General features: G+C 33.6%; 2 protein-coding genes across 4 annotated transcripts; both read right to left on the reverse strand.

The window, feature by feature from the left end:
- Positions 1–4,438: 4,438 nt before the first annotated feature.
- LOC101222485 (peroxisomal membrane protein 11C) lies at positions 4,439–7,838 on the reverse strand. 2 transcript variants are annotated; one of them, XM_011658373.2, is made up of 8 exons: positions 7,495–7,838; positions 5,941–6,149; positions 5,641–5,715; positions 5,490–5,564; positions 5,321–5,401; positions 5,106–5,201; positions 4,837–5,010; positions 4,439–4,688 (listed from the first exon to the last, which is right to left on the reverse strand). In XM_011658373.2, exons 2-8 carry the CDS (start codon positions 6,130–6,132, stop codon positions 4,653–4,655), a joined length of 729 nt encoding a protein of 242 aa, XP_011656675.1. In that variant the 5' UTR covers positions 6,133–6,149; positions 7,495–7,838; the 3' UTR covers positions 4,439–4,652. The 2 variants fall into 2 exon arrangements, with proteins under 2 accessions (XP_011656675.1, XP_004144983.1); XM_004144935.3 differs by having other exon boundaries at positions 7,333–7,656.
- A 1,715-nt stretch (positions 7,839–9,553) lies between these two features.
- Positions 9,554–12,712, reverse strand: LOC101222723 (protein CELLULOSE SYNTHASE INTERACTIVE 1). Of its 2 annotated transcripts, none has more exons than XM_011658374.2 (2): positions 12,317–12,712; positions 9,554–11,521 (listed from the first exon to the last, which is right to left on the reverse strand). In XM_011658374.2, exon 2 carries the CDS (start codon positions 11,515–11,517, stop codon positions 9,820–9,822), a length of 1,698 nt encoding a protein of 565 aa, XP_011656676.1. In that variant the 5' UTR covers positions 11,518–11,521; positions 12,317–12,712; the 3' UTR covers positions 9,554–9,819. The 2 variants fall into 2 exon arrangements, with proteins under 2 accessions (XP_011656676.1, XP_031743693.1); XM_031887833.1 differs by lacking the exon at positions 12,317–12,712 and adding an exon at positions 11,708–12,128.
- Between the last annotated feature and the right edge of the window lie 1,371 nt (positions 12,713–14,083).

Genomic DNA, 14,083 nt, shown 5'->3' on the forward strand with positions numbered 1-14,083 from the left:
TGATGTATCCAATATGTATTTATATTTTTCACTATGTTAATATTTGATTTATAGTTGAGATTGCAATAGATATGAGATCGATTTTCACATAAAAAATAAAAGAAAATAAACGAAATCTCCACTAACCAAAGAAACATTACTTGAATAAAAATAAGAGAAGGAAGATAATTAAAAAGTATAATGATAATAATAATAATGTAATTACAAAAGATAATAAATAAAAAAAAAAAAGAAAGAAAGAAGAGAGAACAAATAGAAGAATGAGACAGTGTCCTTTAAAAATGATTGTTGTGAATAAACCAAGTGCTTAATTAGAATTCCCTAGCAGCAACAAAAAAAACAAAAAAAACAAAAATTTTCAAATATTGTTTCTTGTTTAATCACTTTTAAAAAAGATGTTAAAATAAAAACATACACAACTATTTTTTTTAGAACTTTTATATATATATGTTTTGTTGGTTTGTTATATACTAAAAGTATTTTTTAAAAATATTTTTCAATCTTAGCCAGTGGCAACTAGAGGTTCGATAGTAGAGACTTCAGAGTTGGTGGTTGGATGTTCGTGGGTGGAGTCTTGGAAACGGGTCGGTGCTTTTTTAACAAATATCATAGTAGATGGTGTCCGAAAGTTGACCAACATATTAAACTTTATACATTAAATTAGAAAAAAATAACTTATGAATTTGAATAGTAAACACTATAGGTAGTGTGAGAATGTGGAAAGGAAATCAACGCTTCCAAAACACTTGTAACTTTTAAAACAAACATCCCTCAAACGACACAATCTAACTTTTTTTAAAATACTCAAATAATTCCATAAACCTTTTCCACTCTTGATGTGAACACAAATGAAGCTAGGTGAGATTTTTAAATATAAGAAAAAAATTTGACAAACTAATTATAACTTATACTAATATTTTATATATTCAAATAAACATGAATACAAGTTCAACAACAATCAAAATTTATATAAGTCTATCAATAACGATAAAACCTTATATATGTCTATATTTGATAGAGGTTGATAAAAGTATACCAACGATTTTTTATATATACAATTTAACATATGGTTTAAGGGTTTTAACTTTTCCTTGCTTTTGTCTTTTGTTAGGTATATGTAAAACCAAAGGCCACAATGATACATAGTTAAATGGTGCACGAAATAAAAATAAAAGTGGTTAGCCAAAGTCAAATATTCTATGAGTATTATCGTTAATAAAATTGTGATGTACACCCTACATTGCATTTCAACAAGAAGAAATATATATGCACATATATATTTAAAGAAAAAAAGCAATAAGTGTGATTGAGTATAACATGAGGAGGGCATGGAGGAGGATTGCATACATATATATATAGAGAGGGAGAGGTTCAAAGGTCATAAATGCAAAGCATTGAGGGAAACGGGAAGAGAGGCAACGGTTGACATGACTTTCATTTAAGAAAACACAAATACACATAAAAACAAAACCCTTTACAATCTTAGTCGGCAGGCAGTATATATATTGGATTTCATTTTCCTTCATAATTAAGTATAACCTAAATACATACATACAAAACTTCCCTTTATTTATTTATTTTCTTTGTATTTGACCTTTATATCTTATTCATATTATGTGACATTTTGACTAAATCTCTTCTATTTGGAAGCATTTACAAGCTATCTACTGCTATGTACCAATATCACAATTTAACGTGTGAACATATCAACGGCTTCTTGGAAACACACACATCACATATATGCACACTACATAATTCATACCCGCCCTTCTATTCTTTAATTTGACACTATATCAACATAAACTATATTGATATATTCTTTTTTATACAAAGAATCAATTGAATTGGTAACTACGGAAACATTGATATGGTGTACCATTTATGTAAAAATGTTTAGAATATAGAGGTAGATGTGCGAGAGAAAATAAGAAGTTAGCTAGAAAGACATCTAACTAAGAAGGCCACTTAATGATGCAGACATTAAATTAATATAACAGTAACCTTTTTTTTTTTCTTTTCTTTTTATTGAACTTACTCGAAGGAGCTTCTCTCATTTGAATAGCTATATCGTAGCTAAAAAGTTTCATTTAATAAGCCAACTCTAACACTTGTAGTACAAAAAAAATAAAATAATAATAATAATAATAATTGGAAAAGACTACATCATGTTTATGCATAGGACTATAACTGCAAGAGAGAAAATAGTACTTTAATTTAATTGAAGTTTAAATCAACCATAAGGACATAATGTCTTAGAGTCCAGCTCAAATTTCAATGTTAATGTGTATATTTAAAATTTAGAACTAGCGAACACATGTGTGAAGTTAAAAGATAGAATTTTGATGGTTGTTTATAATTGAGATTTGAGAGAGTTTTGAAAGGTAAAATTGAAGAGGCAAAATAAGAAGAGAAGGAAAAATGATTTGAAAAAAAGAAAAAGAAAAGGAAAGGAATGCGTGGGGACATTTAATTAATTGAAGGAGGAGTGGAAGAGGGGAGGAGAGGGCAGGCTCATTTATATCCGCGGCCAATACATTGTAATAAGTCCTAACTCCTAACCTAGTCGTCTATTCCCTATTACTATTCCTCTTTCATTTTTCTCATATGGACAAAATTTTATAAGACTACCTTCATTATAAATAATTAATAAAAATTATATTTCATATTTTCATCCTTCCTTAACTTTTATAAGTAATATTTAAGAATTATGTGAAATTTATGAAATAAATAGATATTCAATTAACAAAGTATCCAAAGGAGTTATTTTCCCCCTTCATATCATTAAACATTAACCTCCACTCATAACTTTACTAAATCTCTTTTATCTCTTAACTACACACCCAACATCATCCACGTCCCTAGATTTAAAATACGTTCTAATAGATTAGAAAACCCACTAAACAAAATAAACAACAACAACAAAATATAAAATAAAATTGACCTATTAAAAGTATTGGAAAGACACTTGTAATTTCATTCTTTAATCACGTTATCTATAGTTTAGGTTTAAATTTAATTGAACTTGAGTTCGAGTGGATTTGGTTTGACTTTAGACAAAGCTTGAGATTTGAGATATTTAATTAATTTACATGAAACAGTTTGGAAATGTTATTTGATGGAGATGACATTTTTAGAATCAAAATGTGTATAATATACAAACATGAAATTGTTTATAGAAGATATAAATATATTGTAGGTAATAGAGAGGTTGTCCCATGAGCCGCATTATGAGTTTAATTAATGGGATGTTGAACATTTTTTAAAAGCCTTGGCGAAAATCGTAATTGGAGGGCAGTACACAAACACCAGTTTTGCAGAGTATGTGATGGTTTTATGAGATTTGATTGCATTTGAAATTAAAGGGATATCAAAATATGATTAGTAGTTATGTGCTTTTGTTTGGAAGTGGGATAATAAGACAACATAACTCAACCATCATATGAATTATGATTTTGATGGGTTTCCAACTTTAATTAATTATATATATATATATATGTTGGATTTTGGATAATGGACCATAATGGACCATGCACATATGCAATATATATATCCATCACACCTTTGCCTTTAATTTGTTCATCGACTACTTTATTCTTCTTGTTTTATTTTCTTTTGTAAAAGCAAAATAAAATTCAACGTAGTAATTTAAAATGGTTCCGTGGCTGAAAAGAAATCATTGGAGAGAGTGTGCAGTTACTTAGAAGCTCTAATTTAAATTTAATTACAACATGCATATAGTTTACATAGTGGAAGCTAAGTTTGAGAGCATGTATCGACTCTACTCTTAATCACGTCTATCAATCATGTACACACTTCAACCATCTTATCAACTTTTCCTTTACCCTTTTATATAAATAAAATTTCAACAATGGAACTAACTCCACCATGTCTTTTTAGCCCCTATGAAAATAAATTAAACCAATTATAAAATACTTCTTCATTAGAAATATATATATATATTTTAAAAAATAAAAATAATATATATAATCCATCCAATTTCCAATTTGGTCACCAGTACGTGTCATTAAACAATTATTTGATTTACACATTTAATTAAACACATGATTGTGCAAAATATTTGAAATTTGAATATGTCATGGTTTAATTAGACAAATTGCTTTTATTGTGTTACATAACATCCTAATAGTGTTGCGTGCTATGTGTACAAATTTGTAAATAAATATTTTAAAACAAAATTTAGCAAAAGAAATCCCATATATAATAATAATTTTCTTTTCATTTTCCTTTACGTAACATGTGTGTGTGTGTGTGTATATATATTATCATGATTGGTATTCTATGGCTGTGAGATTAATGGATATCTGACGGCTTACAATGGATGGCAGCTTTCAGAATTTTGAAGATATTTATGCATTCAACACACTAATATCTGAATGCATGTGAGAAGGTTTTGTAGAGAAGTGGTGATGGGGAAAATAAAAGAAATAGTCTGCAGAGAGAGCGGGCATATTCTCAATGAAAACATGCTAACATAACATGAATGAAATTTGAAAGCATCTTATATTATTTTGTCCAACAAACATTTCAGGGTCACCCTACCCCTTCTAATCGCCCTCCAAACTACTTTTACCAACACACAAATTCAACTCCTTATTTATTCCTCTACTCCCCTGGGATTTCACTTTCCTTCTTCATGATGCCTTTGCTTTCGATGCCGGAGGAAGCAACTGCACATACAGCATCAAATGTTACAAAAATCATTCATCTCAACTATAACTGAATTGTTACTTTTAAGCCTCCACTGCATCTAATCTGTTTATCACTCCATTCCCATAACTGTAATCAATAAGTGAATCAACTGTAACTTTTGCATACCTGATAGCAAGAGATCAGTGAACTAACAAATCCGAGAGCACCTGTGACACGGGGCGTAACTTTCTTCGGTGCCAACTGAAGTAGTCCAACAGCAACCAATAAATCCATGGATGCTTTCACCAGGGCCAAGGACCTTTCATTTGTTTTTTTAAGATTTGCACGGTATTTCTCGTCCTGCACTCAAATCATCTCCATCAAAGTAAATATTAATGTATATAAATATGGATCACTGACAAAGGATTCAACTTATTTGGCATCTGATTACATACTTGATGATAACACACTTGGTGTTGATTGATATCCTTATCCTTAAGGTCTTTCTCTTGTTTCTTAATTGCAGCAGATAGCCTACCGATCTCTCCAATCTGAGATTGTAAGAATCCAAAACTTCAAAACATAAATTATCACGACAAGACACAACTTCAAAATATAAATTACCAAACCAGGAAGTTGAATCATTTGCTTTCAAATAAAACAAACATACCTCGACTAACACCGTACAGAATGAAGCACCCAACCAACAAAACAGAGAAATCCTTCCAATACGATCGGTACGTTCCTTATTCTATTGGAAAATATTACATATAAGAAATCAGCTTAGTTCCTTCTACTCTTAAACAGAGCAATTTACTTGAAAAGAGAAACTGTTGTACCTTGTAGATGCCTGTTCTACCAAGCCAAACAATTTGGTCAAGAAATAGAAAAGTCGATAGCAAGGCATTTTTGGACTGCAATAAACAAATAGAACTTAGAAAACACACCACTGATGATTGGTACGAAAATAGCAGATCGTAACTCTCATACCTTTCCCAGAAGAATAAGAGGAAGGGGAGTTCCTTGAGGAACTGGACTAATAAGGCCATGCAGATCGTTGACAAACTGTAAACCAAAAACCATGGCATAAATATGCATATATATATATATATATATATATATATATATACCAATTATAAAAATATTAAATCAATATGAGATGATCATGAAAATTCATCAGACAGATCAAGAACTAATAGTAATACTCGGAAAAAGGACAGGCTAAAAACTTAAAGTCGTAGAAAGAAAATTGAAAACAGGTTATGATTTATGTAAGAATCAAAGGCTGACCTTGAAAAGACGAAAAACTTTTCGAGCTAAACTGGTAGTTTTGTCAACATTTTGTGCTGTGCCAGGCTCACCATTACTCAAGAATTTGGAGCCATACTGTATAGCTCTACATATTTTGTCTCTGGCTTCTGCTTTATTCAAGTACAGAACTAGAAGAGCAAGTTCTGCTCTGGTCGCATCTAGCTTACTCATCTTTTAAAGCTACCCACCTTCCAAATCAAAATGCAGCTACACATCATGAATAGAACAACGCCAAGGTGCCAGCAAGCAAAGGAAGCAATATAATCAAAAGGTAACAGACAAAATTAAGCAAGTGATCACAGGGGTGGAAAATATCAAAATCCTTTACTATAAGTAGGCCATCCAGATTTCCTTCACTTCCCATCACTCATCAGAGTGACAGAGCACAATAAATTGGAAGCGTAAATATCTTTTCACGCAGTACAGACAAATGTCTACTGATTTATAAGAACCTTCTTCTTAAGTTAAATGAAATGTTTCTAAGTTTCTTGATGGCTTATGTAAACAAATGAAAAATCCCAGAAGCATGTATCCTTTACAATCCAAGGCACATTAAAACCTCTTATTTATAGCAGATAGTTGTTAGCCTAAGCAGATATGGATAGGGGTCAGACTCCAATGCCCCATCCTGTGCCTTTTGTAATCCAAGGCAAATTAAGGATCTTAATTTTAGCATGTTAGGAGTCAATTTAACAAATATTGGGGCGAAGGCTAAAGTTTTAAACCCCAGGTTTAAAATTTAAATCTTAAAATCCTATCTATGGATAGGGAGAGCCTCCCAAATATCAAGGGGGTGGGGTATAAGCAAAATCCAAGTGGTGGGACCAAGATCTCGGTCATTAAAAGGGAAAAGGAAAAAGTCTCACAAAATATAACTGAAAACAGAACTCAAGATAATCAGAACAAAGAATTGGAAGGAGAAGGGAAACCCGCTTGAAATAAGCGCTCACAAAGGACCAAGAGAGAGAAGAAAGAAAGCAAACAGGAGATATTCGTCATAAAGTGCGAATCAATCTCCAAAATTAAGGCAAACTCGAATAAGAAGCAAGCAGACGAGCAATAGAGAATAACACAGCAAGAACAATAAGTAACAACACCAAATCAAGCAGAAGAGGAGGTTGTTAGCGAAACACATGAGAAGGACAGTAGGGAATTCATGAGAAATTGACATAAGGGATTGGTTGAATAAAACAATTAAAGTGGTAACGTAGAAAGAAACAGAAGGGAGGTAAAATCCCACAAAACCTAGATCAAGAAAACAGGAACAGGGGCAAATCCTCACACCAAGAACACAAGCATACCACAAAATTGGAAGGAAAAAAAAAAGGGAAAACCAGAAAAGGGAAGTGATGAGATAGATTAATTGAATACCTAATCAGACAACCAGAATCAAAGTGAGTCCGTTTGAGCAAATGAAAGCGGCAAGCAAAGCGAACCGAGTTGAATCGGATGATAGAGAAAGGTAGAGATGGAAAGAAAAAGAGCCTCGGAGTTTGCAATAAGAAAGTAACACAAAGTTTATCTATTAAACACCTTATTGTTGCTGAATTGAAGAAAGAGAGATCGGGATTTGATTGTATTCGTGGGAAAGTAGAAAGCGTCAGCGATTCGTTGTCTTTCCTTCTTCTCCTCCAAAATGGCGCATGGTTGGTTGTTAGTGACGACGTTAACCCCGCGTTTGCTTTGCCTATCCAAATTGCCTTTCTTCCTATGGACGATGGCGATGCTCATAATTTCCTTAATCCTGATTGTGACCGTTTGATTATCATACAAGAATTTGGTGGCACACCTTCCAATGACCTCCTCATCATCGATGTTTTCTTTAGTCCAAATCCCAACTTTGTTTGGTAGACTTAAATGAAAACCAAGTGTATTTCATGTTCCTTTAATACTATAATTCACAAATTATATTATAATTTAAATCCACTGATTATTAGTTCTTTTTTTTATTATTTTATTTAAAATTGTTTATAGTTTTTTTTATTTTTTAATCTATCAATTTACACTCTAATCAAATAATTGTATCAATTTCAATTTCAAACTAATAATTACACCAATTCACCATTTACATCCAATTAGGGTGAGTCGTTGCTAAGCCAGTAATCCATAACAAGTGACTGATAAGGAACGATCTACTATTTTGAAACATCCCGTTGTAAGTGACTGATCAGGAACGATCTACTATTTTGAAACATCTCATTGCAAGTGACTCATCAAGAACGATCTACTATTTTGAAACATCCATACGGGTCTAAATCTACCCATGAGAGTTCGGATTCCAAATAAAAAAATGAAGCATATTCCAAAATTTGAAGGAATAAGGAATACCTCTGTACTCCATAATAAGGAATGACAACCATGCTAAAAGTATGTCAATTCGTCCCTAAAATCGACTTGCCTAACCTTTGTACAATGTATCGATTTAAGCATCAAAGTGTATGTGAAAAGTATCATACAAGTGGGTTGATTTTTTTTTATTGTTGATTTTGCTGACGAGTTCTTCTCCAAATTATAAAACTATCATCGGTGACAAATATAACCTAAAATTACAAATCTAACCTACTCTATCTAGTCATTCTATTTATTTATTTATTTATTCAACATTCTTAACAACATACCCTAACTTTTTTAACCATATGTTTTCAAAGACCCTTTGATAATATTGAATCAAATTTAGGAAACAAAATTATCTTTTTGATCTTTTAGTTTTAGATCTAACTTTTGTTTGTGTAACATTGGAGTTCAAGAAGAGTACACAAATAAATTGAACTCATGAACGAATGGGAAGAATTTTGAGAATTCAAAACCCCAGAGAAGTATCTAAAAGAATTGAAAGTAACAATAGAATGCACCATCTTTTCGATGACTCAATTATACAAACTTTTTCTAGAAAACATGGAGTGGTAACAAAATATACTAAAAGAACTCATGTTGGATTACGAGACTAATTTTTATTTCCATCCTTCGAAATAGTTAAAAACAAGCAAAATCGACATGCAAAATTATAGGATGCGTAATAATGTCAAAGCGATTACGTGTCTTGAATCTTAGGCTTGAGCCATTATAATTTTTCTTGAAAGGTGAGTCATTTCAACTGGTATGAGATTTTGAAATATTATATATTAGCTCTTATGTTTAAGTTTCGCCATTTAGTCCTCAATTTAATCCCTAAATTTCATATTATTTTAATTTTATCTTTAAAATTTTAGCTATGTTTTAATATGGTCCCTATACCAATTTAATGCTTGTTAGTGTTAATGTTTATTAATTAATTAAAAATAATTATGAAGTAAATTTAAAATTTTAAACTTTTAATAGTAATAAAAATAGTAAAACATAATTAGTTATACTATTAACACACGGTAGAGATATTATTATTATATATATAACCTATACATGTACATATAGGTATATATATAAAAAAGAGAAAAATAGAAATTTCAATACAATAAGTTGAAGAATAATTTTACATTTTTGACCCACGTGAGTTTCAAAAGTCAAATTTGGGTTTTCCCATAAACTCTAATTAGAAGATCAAATAAGTTTGAATACAACACTGTTATTTTATGAATATCTTTTATCAAGATTTCTATAAAATTAAGATACTATTTTATTTTTAATTTTTTGTTCAATATTGTTCAATCCTTTGTTGGACAGACAGAAGAGATTAGATTAGGCATCAAACAAACAGCATAAACAGAACATACAAGGAAAGTATATTCATAGATGATGGAAAATAGTTCACCGGATCATTGGCAACTTTCTGTTTGTTATCCTCCGAAGTCCAAACCTACTTGCTTGTTTCATTTTAGCTTATGAAACCCAACTTTTAATGAAAACATCCAAAACCAAGGAGCCCTATTTCCTACCGAACAGACTTCTCAACTTACCTCTTTCCAGTTTCTCTAGCAGCTTCTTTGAGCCCGGTGTGTCCATCTCTGATAGCTTCTTCAAATACCCTATTGCCCCATACGATATCATCAGCTTCTTGCATTTCCTACTCGAAGAGAGTGACACGAGACACGCAACGGCATATTTCTTCGCTGTGTTTTGTGGGATGGGATCAAGTAGTTGGACGAGATTTGGGACACTCTTTTCATCCCTTTTAACTTCTCTGCAGTTCTGCGAAAGGGTCACAAGGCTTGAGATTGCCTGCGCTGCCACTTCTCGGACACTGTTTGATTTGGACTCGAGGAGTTTAATCAGGAGAGGGATGCACTCAGCTTCACCTATTAGCTTCTTCATCTCTGGTGTGTTGCATACCCTGCAGATTGCTGACGCTGCAGCCTGCTGTGCACCAACTGATCCAGACTTGAGCACATGTACTAGACGAGGGAGGAAGCCGAGAGACAACAGAAGTTCCATTGAAACTGAGCTGACTATATTCCTCAATGCCCCGACCGCAGATTCTTGAGGGAGAGGGCCGTCAAGATATGCCAATATGCAGCGAAGACCACCTTCAGAGATGACTGATCTCCTTAGAGATTCGTTGCTAGCAGTGAGATTTTGTAGGCATTCAGCTGCATACTCTTTCGATCCCAACAGAATTCCACAATCGACAAGACTGATCATCACTCTTATGATCCCTTCTTCAGCCAAAGTTTGTCGAACCTCAGGTACGGCTGATATGTTCTTCAGTGTGCAAGCAGCAGCAGCCTGCGATACAGAATCACCGGTCTTGCAGAGTTCAATAAGAGGTCGAACCCCACCATGCCCAACTATTGCACGGGCAGTATCAGCTGACATTGACAACCTTTGCAGCGAAATCACTGCCTTTTCTTTAGCCACAGCAGTGCCAGACTCGACAAGTCTGATTAGAGGTGGCAAAACACCTTCTGAAACAAGCCAATTTTCACAACTTCCTGATTCAGCTAGCAGGCAAATTAGGTTGATCGTCTTCTCTCGGATACACAGAGAGGTTGCAGTGAGCAATTGGACTAAAGCAGCAACATTATTACGACCAAAGATAGACAAAACATTATCATCATCCTCTTTGATGATCTCAACAAGACTGTCAAGAGCTCGATGTTTTGCCTCCATATGGCCTATCTGCAGCCTGGCAAGCAGTTCCCTTATGTTGCCATAGTCAGTAGATTCCCACTGTGACGAACAACCTGACAAAGGTAGAGGTAGAGTAGCCTCACCAAGCACGCCCGTCTTAATCAGAAGACCACAATCACGCAAGTTCAAATCCAATTTCCCAGACAACGAGTCAAGATCACTTTGTATCCGAAGCTTGCCTTCAAATTTCTCTCTAACACAAAGCTTCGCCAGTTCAACGGTTTCCTTCAAGCTGTTCAAAACAGCTTGCAATTGCTCCTTGCAAAGAACATTCTTCGAAAAGCAAGGATGGCTCGACAAATCCGATAACCGGGATGGAAGCTGCTCAAGCTTTGAAACAATCATCTTCCACCTCCCGGGAAACACCTTAACCTCCAGAGCCTTCTCCAGGGCCACAGGAACAAGCTTTTGAGCTTGCAGCAGCCATTCTTCAGCTGACTCTGCCTCTGAATCCGTCCCGCCTGAACTCCGATGAACGCTTCCCTCTTCCACCATGATTCTGATATGAAGACAGGAATCAAAAGAAAAGTAAATTCAGATCAGAATTGTGTCCTCCAGCAAAGAAATAAAGCAATAAACTTGACCAAAGAAACGATGTGGGGAAATGGAAAAAAAAAATCAGAAAAAAGCAGTGGAGCAGTTGCAATCATAAGACAAGTAAATTATAAATTACTTATGGAATTACTTTAAAGTTAGGTATCAAAAAATTTAAAACGAAACAAAAACAAAATGGGGAAAGCATAAAGAGAAGAGCTTCGAAGAATCAAAGAAAGCCCCCACAAGTCCCTTCTACAGACAACAGCCGACACAAGATTATATTTCAAAATCCCACAAAATTTCTATTCTCTGCATGACGGTGGAGTGGAACTGTTCTAAATCCAACGGACCAAATTTTGCAAGGAAAAGGGAAAGCTGCTAACTTTGCTATATTTACAGTTCGGTCCCATTTAAGAGAGAGAGAGAGAGAGAGAGAGACTTTCCTTTGAAGAGAAGGTAGGGAAAGAGTCACAATCTACAGCTGGTAGAAGAATACTACTAATTTGTTATTGGAAACTTCAGTAAAATCCAAACAAATAATAAGTAGAAAGTAACAAAATCAACATTACCCTCAAACTGATTTGAGTTTTCACTAATATAATCAAGCTTCAAAGGCATTTAAATTCATTTCTATGACATTTCTGCAATTACCCATTTCAATCAAACAGATGGAACAGAGAAAGAGAAAACGAAAGAAAGGGACTGCGAAGAAAAACAGAGTTAAGGGAGAAAAATAGAGAAAAAGAAAAAAACTAACCTTGAAGACTGGACGAAGCTGCAATAATCTTAGGGAGAAGTTTGAAATCAGAAGCAAGTATGCCCACCTTGCTCTGTGTGTGGTGTGTGTGTGTCTAAAACCCAGTTTTTGGTGGGATTGGAAGCATCCCAGAAGAAATATTTTGGTTTCTCGAAGAGGAAACGGTCGAAAGAGATTCAAAAAATTTTAAAATGCTCAGAAGAAAGGCTCCAGAGAAGAAAGAAAGAAAGAAAGAAGGAGAGATGGGTACAAACAACACATGTCCAAAAAGAAAATCAAAGTATCCAGTGGAAGAAAACGTTGAAATTTTGTGTCATGTTCTCAGGTTGTTTGTGGAGAGATGGAGAGATGGAGAGATGGAGAGGTGTGGTGGTGATGTTGGGAAATGGAAATGAGATGCCAAATTAAACGTCGAATGTGATCCGGGATCGGACGGTGGATAGTGGGTTTTGGTGCAGAGAATCTAACCGTTGAGATGAAATTTGAATCTGCTTTAAAGAAACTTTTAAATTTTGGAAAAGTGATTGGCGTGGCAAATTTGAAACGACTTCTGTAATTGCGTTTTGCGTTTTAAAATTATGTATTCCTTTTTGTAGCATTTGAGATGGAAACCACGTGTGTGAGAAGATATATTTTCGAAAACAGGGAAGTGGTTGATGCTCAATTGCTCAATTGCTCATGCTCAACCTGAAATTACGCCCCTATCCTTAAATCATACACAAACCTTCAAAACTCTTTTTTACTTACTTCTAAAATTTTGAATAAAGCATCAGGAAAACTCAAACTGGATAAGTGGAAGGGTAACATCTTAAAATTGAAAATATACCTAAAAGGGAACACACTTCAAACTTTAGAAACCAAATACAAATTATAAATAAATAAAAAGGTAAGTGGTATTGTGGTATTGTGGGAAAGAAAAAAGGGCGTGGGTCGGAACAGTCCCTCCCTCGGCCTTTGGAGCAACGGTGAAAAGTGACGGCGTTGCTTTTTGGTTTTCACCACCCTACAATCCCCACTTACTTCGTTTCCTCTATAAAATGCATCCCTCAAAGAAATCGTGGTGGATCACAATCCCAAAACCAAGTTGCGTTTTGGCTGAGTTATTTGTTAATTTGACACAACAAAGCATCATGGGATGGTTGTGAGTGGAGAGCCGTCACTTCACCCACGCCTTATTCATGCCTTACCTCCTTAACACCACAATCTCTACCTCCAGCCTCCATTTCCAAACCATTTCTATCATAATAATAATAATAATAATAAAACAATCTAGAATTGCATCCCTTTAGTTCACTGCTAAGTATATACCCCAAATCTTTTCACTATTTTGAATTAACAAATATGCTTCGCTACTCAAAATTTCTCACATTATAGATATATATATATATATATATTTAATGTTTTCTTATATTCCACGTTTATCTTTATGGTAAATAAAAATATATATCTAAATCCTAATAATTCAATCGGATAAATTGGTCTACCAGATTTGAATAAAAACCATTAATAAGTTGGTCGAGGAGGTTTGAATAAAAACCGATAGTTGTATTTTTATTTATGTATTTGATAGTGAATTCAATTTAACTTATTTTACAACTAAAGGTGGTTACTCACTTAATATTAGAATTAGTTTGAAGATAAATTATTACTAATACATGAACTCTTTTATAGGTTAAATAAATCAGAAAATTTTGTAGAAAAATTAATGAATAGTTTTTAATGATTTTATTTTATAAAATGTAAATAGTTAGTCAAATTATTTCTATT

Source organism: Cucumis sativus, chromosome 6 (genome assembly GCF_000004075.3).
Source record: "Cucumis sativus cultivar 9930 chromosome 6, Cucumber_9930_V3, whole genome shotgun sequence".
In the NCBI taxonomy this organism is placed as follows: domain Eukaryota; kingdom Viridiplantae; phylum Streptophyta; class Magnoliopsida; order Cucurbitales; family Cucurbitaceae; genus Cucumis; species Cucumis sativus.

Excerpts from the sequence above, each read along its gene's own strand:
- LOC101222723 (XM_011658374.2), bottom strand. The coding sequence starts at position 11,517 with ATGGTGGAAGAGGGAAGCGTTCATCGGAGTTCAGGCGGGACGGATTCA.
- LOC101222485 (XM_011658373.2), bottom strand. The coding sequence starts at position 6,132 with ATGAGTAAGCTAGATGCGACCAGAGCAGAACTTGCTCTTCTAGTTCTG. Across the intron at positions 5,402-5,489 it reads GTAGAACAGGCATCTACAAG|AATAAGGAACGTACCGATCG; the intron begins GTACAACAGTTT and ends ATTTTCCAATAG. Across the intron at positions 5,011-5,105 it reads ACCAAGTGTGTTATCATCAA|GACGAGAAATACCGTGCAAA; the intron begins GTATGTAATCAG and ends ATTTGAGTGCAG.